Source organism: Schistocerca piceifrons, unplaced genomic scaffold (assembly GCF_021461385.2).
Source record: "Schistocerca piceifrons isolate TAMUIC-IGC-003096 unplaced genomic scaffold, iqSchPice1.1 HiC_scaffold_523, whole genome shotgun sequence".
In the NCBI taxonomy this organism is placed as follows: Eukaryota; Metazoa; Arthropoda; class Insecta; order Orthoptera; family Acrididae; genus Schistocerca; species Schistocerca piceifrons.
The window spans coordinates 1-13,161 of record NW_025728759.1 but is presented as its reverse complement, the minus strand read 5'-3'; the positions used below and the strand labels follow the sequence as shown (position 1 = coordinate 13,161).

The window sequence follows — 13,161 nt, the reverse complement described above, 5'->3', positions numbered from 1 at the left end:
GGGGAAAGAAGGACGGGTATACACTCGCATACACACACATATCCATCCACACATATACAGACACAAGCAGACATATTATAGTTATATGTGTGGATGGATATGTGTGTGTGTGTGTGCGCGAGTGTATACCCGTCCTTTTTCCCCCCTAAGGTAAGTCTTTCCGCTCCCGGGATTGGAATGAGTCCTTACCCTCTCCCTTAAAACCCACATCCTTTCGTCTTTCCCTCTCCTTCCATCTTTCCTGATGAGGCAACAGTTTGTTGCGAAGGCTTGACTTTTGTGTGTATGTTTGTGTTTGTTTGTGTGTCTGTCGACCTGCCAGCACTTTCATTTGGTAAGTCACATCATCTTTGTTTTTAGATGTATTTTTCCTAGGTGGAATGTTTTCCCTCTATTATAACCATAATATTTAATGTTAAATTGATGGAAACTGTCTAGCAGGTTACTGCTGCCTGTTAGTAACCATAACGTGCACAGAATGACATCAACAAGTGTCTCTGAAGGAGGGCAATCAGAGTAGATGTTTAAATTTTAGAAAATTTAAAATACAGGCCTCAAACTGAATTAATAAAGGAAAGACCTCAGATAACATTTACAAACCTCAAACAGATCAGCCTGGAAAACCAGAAGGACTTATTCCAATACTGCAGACTGTACAATATGTGTGAGCTGGTTTATTCCCAGAAAGGAAATAATGAATAACTTAAGGTTGCGAGGACAAAATTTGAGTTACAACAACAAATAATAACTTGTGATAATCAGAGGTTTATGATATTTCTCTTCTAGTCAGACAGTTGTTAGTAGAGGCAGTGATCAGCACAAGACAGGCCATATGTGTAATGGGCCACTTATGTAATATTGGTAGACAAAAGTGTCAATTATGGCAAACAGTTATATAAAGTGGAAGTCTGAGAGGGATATAATGTGAGGCAGTAGATAAAGTGAATAGTATATGGACAATGAGATTACATATTTGTCAACCATGCCAAACTCTTATCTAATTACCTCTATTGAAACCCAAAGGAACTGTGGTCATGAGTAAAGATTGTAAGTGGCACCAAAGATACTGTCCAAACACTCACTGAAAGATGAAAGATGAAGACAAACTGAAATGAGGAACAGCAAAGTAAAAGCAGAAATGTTATACAAATTTCTCGGTAGAGAAAATGCAGCATGATATGTTATATGGAGGTTCATGAAGTGAAGCAGAAGTGACTATTGAAAAATCTTGTCTCCAATTGAGTCATATTTCAATAACATTTCAAATTGGTTCAAAGATTCAAAACTTGCCTTAAATGAACTGAATGTAAAACTGTGCAAATTACTAAACACTGAACAGTAGTAACATGTAATAAAAATAATTATTAGTTATAACTAATTCTGTCAATTTGCATAAACGTCTTGGTGTAATAATTTGTATGCATAGAAAATCGAATGATCAGAGTGCTCAAGTTAGATCTACATTAACGCGATTACTCCACAATTCACAATTAAGTGACTGGCAGAAGGTTCATCAAACTGCTTCAAACTATTTCTCTATCATTCCACCCTCGACCAGTGTATGAGGAAAAACACACACTTAAATCTTTCCATTCGTGCTCAGACTTCTTCTTATTCTATAATGGTAATCATTTCTTCCTATGTAGGTGGGAGCGAACAAAATATTGTTAAGTCTAAGGAGAAAGTTTCTGTTTGAAATTTCTTGAGAAGGCCCTGTTTTAATTATTGCCACCCCAGTTTGTGTATTACATCCGTGGCAACTCTCTCCCCTGTTTCATGATAATACAAAATTAGTTGCCCTTCTCTGAACTTTTTTGATGTCCTATGTCATTATTATCTGATATGGAGTCCACAATGCATAGCAATATCCCAGAAGAAGGCAGAAAAGCATTGGTATAAGCAGTCTCTTTCGTAGACCTGATGCGTTTTCAAAGTGTTCTGATAATGAATCACAGTCTTCTGTTTGTTTCCCAACAACATTACCTATGTGATCATTGCAATTTAATTTATTTGTAATTGTACTCCCTAAGAATTTAGTTGAATTTATCAACCTTTAGATTTGTGTGGTTTATCGTATAAGCAAAATTTAGCAGATTCCTTTTAGTACTCATGTAGATGACTTCACACTTTTCATTATTTAGGGGTCAATTGCCACTTTTTGCTCCAGGCAGATATCCTGACTAAATTCGTTTTGATTATTTGATGACTTTACAAGATGCAGACAATCTAAGAGGGCTGCTCAGATTGTCTCCTAAATCGTTTATGTCAGTCAAGAACAAGAGGGCCTACAACACTTCCCTGGGAGACGACAGATATTACTGCTGTTTTATTCAATGACTTTCTGCCAATTACAACGAAACTGTCACCTTTCTGATAGGAACTCGTGAACTCTGTCTCACAAATGAGACGATACTACATAGGGAAGCAATTTGACTAGAAGCTGCGCATGAGGAACATCTAAAAATATGGAACCAACCTGCCATTGCCTGTCAATAGCACTCATTACTACATGAGAATTAAGAGCTAGTTGTGTTTCACAAGAACAATATTTTTTGAATCTGTGCTAACTACTTGTCAATAATTCTTGTTCATTATGTTTGAACATAGTGTATATTCAAAAACCCTATGTAAAGCTGGCAGCACACTGTTTCACTTGCTGGGAAAACCGAGTCAATCTACAGAGTGAGACTGCTTACAAAACATTCATTGATCCCATCTTAGAATACTGCTTGAATGTTGAGACCCATAGCAAAAAGGACTAAGGAGAGGTATTCAACTTATCAAAGGGTAGCATACCTGGTCACAGGTTTGTTTCACTGATGGAAGATGCGTCACAGAAAAGCTTTAAAATGTGAACTGGGAAACACATTACTATAGAAGCCAACTATCTGAGAAGAGGGTACTCCCAAACTTTCAAGAACCAGTTATAAGTGAAGAATCTACAGATAAATTACAGACCCCTACATATTGCTCTCATAGGTACTGTGAAGAAAATATTAACTAAAATGTGCAAAGTGGCTATGAAACAGTTATTCCACTCGTGCTACATATGTGAATGGAACAGAAAGAAATCCTAATATGTGGTACAATAGTAAGTACCATTAGCAAATCACTTCATAGTGGTTTGCTAAGTGTGACTGTAACATAGATATAAAAAATGCTACCACCGGAATATTCGTCGAGTAGCAACGGAACGATCCAATGATTAGGAAGAAGCGGAGGGTAAGGTAAGCACAGTGCTGTTTCTAACATTAGGCAAGAGTAGCCAGTCGCCTAAGGCAGCAAAATTTTTACAGGCGACAAACGGCAGAAAAAATTAATTTCAAATCAAAAAGCGAAAAAACTGAGCAAATGAGGAGAAAGAAAATCAGAAAGAGTAAAAATTAAATCACTGAATTGTTTTGAAAAGCATACTGAACAGTTACTTAATAAATAGTTACTTTGACAGTAAACATATTGCCTCTACCTGCCTCAAAACTAAAGCAAAACAGAAGCACTGAAAATTAACAAAGAATTTGTGCATTTTATCATGATTGTCCAGTAAACATACAATTAATGTAAGTGATAAATTTCATGTGAAATAAGAATGAAGTACTGTCATTCAGAGTATTTCTTCCGACAAGTTTTCAATGTTACTCATATGGGACAGCACATAAAAGCAAAGCTAATTTTGATCACATACTGAAATTCCATTGTTACTCTGTACAAGAAAAATAAACTGAAGCCAAAAATTTGTTGTACAGAAGAACGAATGTACCAAGTCCAATAACTTTGCTTAATGAAACGCTTCAGTGAAAAAAAATGTGCATAACTTTTTTTTTTTTTTTTAGTTACAGTTTAACGACCACTGTGAGCAACTGAATGTGCTAGAAGCAGCTGCTGTCTCTAATTTAGGACCACTGACTGAGCGGCTAATAGAAGTTGTAGAACACTTGATGGAAAATGCAAACAAGGCTCATTCCTGTATTTAATAGCAAGAAAGTGGATGCTGTAAAAGATTAGATTTGTTCCTTATTCTAAAAACATTTCAATTAAAACAGAAAGGAAGTAACACTACAATTATCCAAATGATTTAGTTTGATGCTTCAGTATGTCTCCCACCAGTACAGCATAATTTCTAAACTCGAGGAAAATCTGATTTGTAACAGAAAATAGTTCCACCCTTTTACAATTTCATTTTCTTGCAATTAATTGAAGTAAGTATTTGATGTCAAATTTGGTTGCACCTGTATATTCAGTGGAGTTCTAATTTAATATGTTCAGCACATTCTTCCTATTTCAATTACTTTGGGAAATTTCAAAAGTTCCGGACAAAAAGTAAGAAATTGTGGGCATCTGTTGTCCTCTATCAGTTTTAAAGGAACTGGGGATGAAGCATGAAAATTGAGGTCTGTCCCTAGAAAATGACGGCGTGTTGTCACCTTAGTTTAATGATTAAAAATATACAGGAGATCTGCATTGTTGTGCCATCGGGTGGATGGGGTATCGGTGAGGCAAATGGTGGAATAATGAGGGGTGTCATTTTTAAGTTCTCGCCTAGGGCGGCGAAACATCTAGCATCGGCCCTGGATAAGCAACGAACGAAGTTGAGGGGTAGGAGAGAAAGGAAACGGTAACCACAGCGCGTCCGCTTCAAGTTTCCATTGTTGCTAGAATGCGGTTTGCCGCTGTCAGTGAATGGGAATGACGGCGGTTTACGGAGTACGGCGATCGGCGTATCGAGAGCGGTAGTAGCGGTGCGCTGAGGGGTGATGGGTTGGGGTAGGGGGAGCGCCGGTCTGGGCGGCGCTGGCGCTGGCTGTATCGATTGCGCGCGCCTCGCCGCGGCGACACAGTCCGCGCCGTCCAGTCTCACCGAGACCGCGCCGCAGGCTGGACGCGCGCACTGCGGCCCTGCTGCCCACGTGCCTCCGGGGACGCACTAGCAGGTGAGTCACAACGGCCTTTCCGGCCCCTCCCAGCCGCCACCGCGCCGCTCTGCTCTGCTCGCGCCCGCCACTCTAGACCACTTTCACCCGAGTTCATCACTTTCGACGAGCGCCTATGCCACACCCATTCGTCTTTCACACTAATGGAGGAAAATCTCACTCTCCGTACACGTACCACGTTCACTGTGACATACTTACGGGTATTTTGTTCGAGATAACTGCTGCAGGTTAACCCTGAAATAACTTATCTGTGCATTTCTTTTCTTCTAGTAAAACATTCTGGGAAATCTCAGCTCAGCCGTACATCTTTCCTCACTAATGTTCCACAACCTTCTACTGTTTCATATCTCCACGCCCGTATGGTTGAACGGATGTCAAATGTCTACGATAAAATTAAACTTCAATCGTTAACGGAGTACTTTCAACTGCATTCCAGCCAGTTTCGGAGACTTCCACCCGCAGTAGAAAGAATCGACAGCGGCGATTGCGCGTCGTCGCTATTTAGAATGCGTGAAGCTCAGGTAACGGGACACGATGGGGGGTTCCTCTTCAATCGATGGCGGAGAGCGCGAGTACGGAAGTCGGCAGCCGGTGTTGCGTGCAAAGAGCAGAAAGGGTCGCCGCCCGTGACTCATCTGAGCTGTCGATAACGCCAGCGCAGCTATTTAATGCCCTGCCGCAATAACCTGTACACGCGTCAACTATCGGAGCTTATCAGATGGAGTGATCCAGTAACCTTTTGTGCACCTGCATTTCTTTTCTTTAGCACCCACTACTGTTCCTGTTTACGCACAAAATTTTTAAGCCAATTTCTCCTGACTACAACACACAAATACCTTTACCTTCGAAATATAGCACTGCTCTTAAGTCTTGATACCTATCGCAATTTCAATTTAGTCTGCTTAAATCAAATTAATAAACGAGATTTGAAAATTTAGGGACAAAGAATAAAGCATAGTTAAGTTCTTACATCTGCAACAAAGGAGAGGCTATTCAGAAATCCAACTCCCTGTAACAGGATATTTCAGGGAAATATTACATGTGTGTAGATAGAACTGCAGAGTCAACCTGAATCTTGGATTGGACAGAAGCAATTACCACAAGAAAAGGCACGACTAACCTGTGATAAGGGCGGTTCTTGTGTGCCGTACTTATTATCACCGCATTAAAATATCGGATTTTCGAGACAGGAAATCACGGTTCTACTACAGATAGTAACGAGCGTACATATCTATGACTTATGTCAATTCTGATTAACTAAAAGATGACTCGTCTATTTATTACTAGAGTGCGGTAAAATAAATCAAACTTAATTGCTACCATGGCTACCAGAAGCACGATTCCTGAGAGCAAGAAATTAAATTTTAGGCACGCTTTCATGACAGTCGAGCGCACTAGTTACACAGAGCCGCACAGAAGAACCGATGGCGTCACGATATCTGATGTCCAACAAGTGACGCTACAAAGCAAGCTAGGGTTTACTTAGGCAATGTCTTTTCCTTACGATACAGGTATGTCGAAGAGTCTATTGACTGACGTATTTGAATGTGCAACAGAAACGCCTTCCATCCTGCAACTTTTTGATCTAACAGAAGCAGGCGAGTAAGCCGGTTTGCCCGCAGGTCGAGAGCGGGTTCGCGATGTCTGAGGAAGGGGGCAGCGCAGAGGGCTCCGGCAGCAGCTGCGGCGAGGAGGAGGAAGACGAAAGCGAGGAGTGCCCCGTCACCAGCGCCTGGATCGCCGAAGTCATCGCGTCGCACAAGGGGCACCAGCAGGTGTGTGTGTGTGTGTGTGTGTGTGTGTGTGTGTGTGTGTTTTCCGTATAGTCTGGAATGAAAGTAGTTAATTTTTCACAACTGCAGCAACACGGAATGCTATTATCTGATCAAAGAATACGGAATCATACCTCAAAATGTCACTTTTGGTATCCTAGCTGTAACAGGAGTAACTTACGGCTGCTTTGCTCTAAGTTATCCTTGTGAAAACAAAAAACCGATAGCTAAAACAAAGTCAAATGAGCGTGACCCATCAACGTCCAAAGTTATTTTCAAAATCCTCTTTGTTACGCCATAAGTCCGTGTGTAGCCATTTCGGTGTCCTCTCTCTTTCTCAGCTTTGCAGCTATTTATTTCGCAAATTCTTCGCTCTTTAGATGTAATATCTTCCTCGATTCTTTGCTGCTTAAATACCAGACGAGACACACTAAATGAACGCTTAACACAGTGCTATTCCGACATAAAACTACAATGGAAGTGGCGTACACGCTGTTGCAACACTCAGAGTGCGGTGGTGCTCAAAAGGTACTGACACTATTTACACAATACTCACTGAGCAATTCAACAAAATTTCTAGGAATATAATGCAAAATGACAACCTTCTTTTATAAACCAGTGCACTACACGTTCGTTTCGTGGTGTCGGGGAAGACAAACCACACACTGTGACACAGTTTTTGCCCCCCCTAACGCCTAGTCGGCCCTCCACTCCCTGACCGCCCCCGTGCGAGCAGGTGGAGGTGGTGGACATGTGCATCCGGCCGGGCTGCGACGCGGCGGACGCGGTGCTGAGCGACATCGTGGCGGTGCGCGCCACCTACCGCCACCAGGCGGACCCCGCGGACCGCTCCGCCGCGCTCATCGTCAAGCTGCTGCCCAGGGAGCCGTTCAGCAGATACTTCGTCACCGAAGCGCAGTTCGACTTGCGTGAAATCAAATTCTACACCCAGGTACGTTGCTCTCTTCCCTCACGTCTTCACCTTCTTTTCGCGCCTCAAACGGGTTTTCTAGTGCAAACAGCTACTGCAAGCATTTGACCTCTACCACATTTTTTTATGCGGCATTACTTTTCAATGTCTACAACCGTGGCAGTGTTCCACAGCATGTAGATTAGCCAACAAATTTTATAATGCCGCGACTAACCTGTCGCTTAGGAGAGCGTACAAATCAGATAATCAACAGTTATCTCGGTGACGCGATAACCAGTGTCGTGGCTCATAGGGGCAATGACGAATGAGCAGCCACACCTGCACAAGCTCACGATGTTAAGCGTTCCTCCTGAATGAAGTTGCCCTCGACAGATTAGAGCAGTGATAGCTGTGATCCTCCAAGTAATGTAGACAATTCAAGCAATGTACCAGTTCAATCTGAGCTCCTAGGCGTAGGAGAGTGGTTAAGTACAGCAGTCATGAAGTTTGGTTTGAACACTACAGTGTTTGACTACACTTCATTGTATTGCTGACAATATGGCCATGCTTTTCTCCAACCTCTCTGGTCACTCAGTCAGTTACATGGCGATACTATTCAACGCGGAAGTCTAAGAGCTGTGTACAAAGCGATAAGCGACACAGCACTTTCGAGATACCTCCGCGCACGCGCGCGCGTGCGTGTACGTGAACAACTATCCGGACTGTGTGTGCAACGCCATGAAACGCGACCCAAAGTTGTAAACTAAAGAGCGGGTAGCGCTTCTGCAGGAGGAGCTGTGGTCTGTCCGTAAAAACACCGCCTCTGCCGTGGACTGTAACAGACTCTGGCACTGCAGTGCAACGTTATATGCGTAGACTCAGTCTGAGTTCCATGCATTACTTTTATTAGTTACTAATTTTTTTCCGTATACTATTAATTTGTTTAGTGGAAAACACTCCCCAGGCGTAATTGCGCACTACGTCAGCAATGATTCAAAAGGCGCGCTGCTCAACGTCATGGTTATCAGCTCCATTACGAATACTACAAGAGATGAATGTGGTTAAAATGTGACATGCAGACAAGGCTTGAGCTAATGTGTCTCCCTCTCCGTACACACACACACACACACACACACACACACACACACACACACACACACACACACACACACAACACACACACACAGAGAGAGAGAGAGAGAGAGAGAGAGAGAGAGAGAGAGACTCCTAACGGTTCAAACGCCAACAAGAAAAGTTGCCACAGCCCTTGTCTTAAGACGTACTATTGAAGCCGCGGAACTGTGAATCTGGAAATTGAGGTTGGCTCATCACTTACATGACTGGCTGAGCCAACCATCCTATGCACGCACTAAAATCTCACGTCTTGACAGTTTACACAGAATGTCGGAACAACATAAAATCTTTGAACAAGAACCAGAGTCGTCTGATTCTCACTTAAAACTGAGGGGTAGTCCATTTATAAACCGGCTCGTGCTATCTTGACAATGCGCAGAACGCACCCAGTTAAAATGCGGCGAGTCGCAGACGAAGTGAGGAGTAGCCAGCTCGCGCTTCCGTTTACAGACACTATAGCAACCCGAGATAGATGAATGATGTCATTCAGTGCTTGCCGGCCACGACCTCTTAATTGGAGAGAGAGCCGTCGCCTTCCGCGCCATAAACGAGCCGGATCTGCTGGCAGCGCTCCGGCAGCGGCGTCGGACGCGTCGCCTTTAGCTGAGCGCTGTACTGGTGAACAAAACATGCACGGTAGGCGCGGCAGTGACAAAAGCGCGCCGGACGCGGCGCTTCCGGCTGCAGGTGGTTCCCGAGCTAGAGGCGTTCGCGCGGCGGCAGGCGGGCAGCGGCGCGGACGCGGTGCGGCTGCCCATCCCCGAGTGCTACCACGCGCGCTACGTCCCTCCGGAGGCCGAGACGGAGCCCGGGCCCGACGGCGAGAGCGTGCTCGTGCTGGAGGACTTGCGCGCGCGCGGCTTCGGCGGCGCCGACTTCTCTCGCGGACTCTCGCTGCGCCAGGCGCACGCCGCACTCGCCGCCGTCGCCAGGCTGCACGCCCTCTCGCTGGCGCTCAAGGTCAGTGCTTTGCACTCTGTCAACGTGTTTGTTTTTTTTTTTTTTTTTTTTTTTTTTAGCGAACTGTTTCCTCCCTTGCCGAACCTCTTCAGAATGCCGAGCAGCATTAGTAACGAACAACACCCTTTTTCTCATGACTGCAGGTGAAGGGTGACGGGGAGGGCAGCGGACCGGTGTCGCTGCCACAGCGGTACCCGTTCCTGTTCCAGACGGCGCGCGCCACCGACTCCTACCAGCAGCTGGTGGAGCGCGGCCTGCCGCAGCTCGCTTCCTTTCTCGAGCGCCGCCCGGGTCTCGAACCCGTACTGGCGGCGCTGCTCGCGCTGCGGCCCCGCACCAAGGACATCATAGCCAGCCTGCTCGCGCCGCAGGTGACTGAGTGTACACTTACCCTCTTAACCACTGCTTAGCCAAGATATCAAATAAAAATCTTGACCTAGAATTGTTGTGTTTAGTCCTAAGACTGGTTTGGTGCAGATCCCTATGCTACTCTATCCTGTGCAAGCCTCTTCATCTCGAAGTAACTACTGCAACACACATCCTTCTGAATCTGCTTACTGTATTCATCTCTTGGTCTCCCTCTATAATGTTTACCCCCTCACACTATCCTTCAGTACTAAATCGGTGATCACCTGATGTCTCAGGGTGTGCCGTATGCCCTGTCAACAGATCCATTCTCATAGTCACGTTGCACCACACATTTCTGGTCTCCCAATTCTGCTGAGTACCTCCTAATTAATTACATGAACTACCCACCTAATATTTAGCGTTCTTCTATAGCACCTCATTTCCAAAGCTTCTATTCTCTTTTTTCTCTAAATGTTTATCGTTGATGTTCCGCTTCCATACAACACCTCCAGAACAGACTTCCTAATGAATGTTCACTGTTCGTATACGCGACTATGTCGCAGCTGGTGAGACTTCCTAACACTTGAGTCTATATATTCGATGTTAAATTTATTTTCTTCAGTAACGCTTTTCTTGCCATAGCCAGCCTACATTTTGTATCCTCTCTACTTGGGCCATCATCAGTTATTTTGCTGCCTAAATAACAACACTCATCTACTACTTTATGCGTCTGCTTGAACCAACTAACCTTAATAATTTTGGAAGTAAATACAGGTTGAAACAGAATCAAGTGTCTACTTTTGACAACCACTAGTGTAAATTTTTACCGATGGGAGACACGTTATTTAGTAACATTGTACCCAAATCTGAGGTAACGCGGAAAGATGGGGAACTCATTCGTTTCGGCGTGAACTCCGAAATAGTTGGGAGGTGTCACAACAAATGGATGTGGGTGAACTGGCTGCTAGTAACATTCATGTTCTGCCTTCGTTCAAACAGATACTGAATCGATATGACTGGGCAGGATAGGGTCGGAATTCGGATAGAGAAAAAGATTTTTTTTCTAAAATTTCTAGAATTGACAGTGGTATTATGAACTTCAAACATCTGGATTTACGATTGTACCAGCCTCATAATGTACTACCAAAACGTGACGAGTTAGTAATGCGACGAACATGATACTTACAGGGCAGTTTTAATAGAAAAGTAGGGTTTCATTGCTGTCCAATGGAACCAATTTTTTACCTATTCCATTCTTCCAACCAGGGCCTTTTCTACCATAAGGAAAGAATAGGCGGCGGCCTAAGGCCGCAAAATTTTGGGGCGGAAAAAAGTAATTTCAAATTGAAGGAATTTAGAACAAAGGATAAAAATTGAGAACTGTCACCAGGAAAGAAGCAAGCCTGGCCACCTTCGTTTAATAACCAAACGAACAATGCGAGATTTGCATTGTTAGGCTGTCGGGTGGTGGTGGTGGTGGTGGTGGTCATCATTTTTCAATTCTCGCCTAGGGCGGTAAAACACCTAGTAGCGGCCCTGCTTCCAACCAGATCAACTGCTCATTTCGTACATCACGTGAACGTAACTGCACACGGCACTTCTCTCTCCTTTGCCCCCCTCCCCCAACGTGCACGTCTAAATTATTATAAGTTTCCTCAAATAATCATGGTTTTAGACTAGATGTCTGTGACCCGCAAAATAATCGACTGTGCCGGCAGGAGCCTCTGGCGCTGATAACGCACACAGACTTCTGGTGCAACAACTTGCTGTTCCGCGGCGGCAACGACGAGGGGGAGCGCGGGGGCGTGGTCGGGGGCGAGCCCGAGGAGGAGGCGGGCGGCAGCGGCGGCGCGTGCGAGTGCGCCGTGCTGGACTGGCAGATGGTCACGTACAGCCGGCCCACCAACGACGTGGCGCTGCTGCTCGTCAGCTCGGTGGGCACGGCGCTGCGGCGCGAGCGCACGGCCGAGCTGCTCGACGGCTACTGGTCGGCGCTGACCGCCGCGGCGCGCAGCCTGCGCCTCGACGTGCAGCGAGAGCTCGCCTACGACCGCCAGCGCCTGCAGGCCGACTACCGCCGCTCGCAGCTGCTCGCGCTGCTACTCTGCATCGGCTCCGTCGACGTCGCGCTCGGCGACCCGCTCACCGAGCAGCGCCTCATCGACGTGCTGCACGACCTGCACGCCGACGGAGTCCTCGACGCCGAGGACCTCTAACCCAGTGGCTACCTCTCACTACTGGCCCCCACCTCTCATCGGCACCCGACTTCCGAGTGTCCAACAGCCTCCGGACTAAGATCACTAGCATCGCCAGAGCTTGACAGACGAGCATCAATCTCAAGTTACCGACAGCTCTGTGCCGTGTAAATGGAACATCGCCATCAGATCGCACCGTCGTCGTCAGAGTGCCACACCCGTGTATCCGGCGCTGAGGGGTCTACGGCCGACTGCGTGTCGCGAAATCTTGCTGTGCTTAGGGAGCTAACGTCTGCCAATTGCGAGAAGTGCAGCGCTACGAGTGATGTGCCGGTAGCTTATCAGTAGAAGCTAAACCAACCGCTTCTTACATAAAATCATTGCATTAATCATCGCTTTATGTTGCTATTTCTTTCAGTCTCTCTTCCCATAACACTGATATGTTTTTCTTATCAACTTTCTATGGTAAACGTGCGCTCTACCTATAAACTTTTTCATCTGTATTGTTTTTCCACGACAGTTTAATTCCCCGAAATAAAGTGCTTCTGCAGCTGTTTCCCGGGAATATGAGCTGCTGCATTGTGATACCACCGTGTTTCTTCATCTGAACTACAATATGTGTCAACTGTTTAAAAAAGTGCGCTCCACATACCTGTCAGCTATATTTGGTATACGCAAGTTCAGTCGTATGTTTGTGAACATATAATAATGGTAAACAAAAGAAATGGTAATTTGCATGCTAAAAAGTGTCAAGAAAAACTGCTGTATAGCGCAGAGATAACTCAATTGCTATACAAAATGCGATTACGTATTGTGTTCCACGTGTGCTTTGACGGGACCAACGGTCGCAATTACGTCCCGAGCATATACACCAAAAGTTACGTAACGTCATTCAGGTGAGCAATAGAAGCAAC

General features: G+C 45.1%; 1 protein-coding gene across 1 annotated transcript; it reads left to right on the top strand.

Annotated features, from left to right (window-relative positions):
- The first annotated feature begins 4,820 nt into the window (after nucleotides 1-4,820).
- Nucleotides 4,821-13,155, top strand: LOC124753083. Its single transcript, XM_047249014.1, has 6 exons — nucleotides 4,821-4,928; nucleotides 6,551-6,703; nucleotides 7,437-7,652; nucleotides 9,432-9,704; nucleotides 9,848-10,075; nucleotides 11,771-13,155. Exons 2-6 carry the CDS (start codon nucleotides 6,569-6,571, stop codon nucleotides 12,266-12,268), a joined length of 1,350 nt encoding a protein of 449 aa, XP_047104970.1. The 5' UTR covers nucleotides 4,821-4,928; nucleotides 6,551-6,568; the 3' UTR covers nucleotides 12,269-13,155.
- Nucleotides 13,156-13,161: the final 6 nt, after the last annotated feature.

Bases quoted from the DNA above. Each gene is read 5' to 3' on its own strand.
- LOC124753083 (XM_047249014.1), top strand. From the start codon at position 6,569: ATGTCTGAGGAAGGGGGCAGCGCAGAGGGCTCCGGCAGCAGCTGCGGC. The intron at 6,704-7,436 runs GTGTGTGTGTGT...CCGTGCGAGCAG, and splicing joins CGCACAAGGGGCACCAGCAG to GTGGAGGTGGTGGACATGTG. The intron at 9,705-9,847 runs GTCAGTGCTTTG...TCATGACTGCAG, and splicing joins CCCTCTCGCTGGCGCTCAAG to GTGAAGGGTGACGGGGAGGG.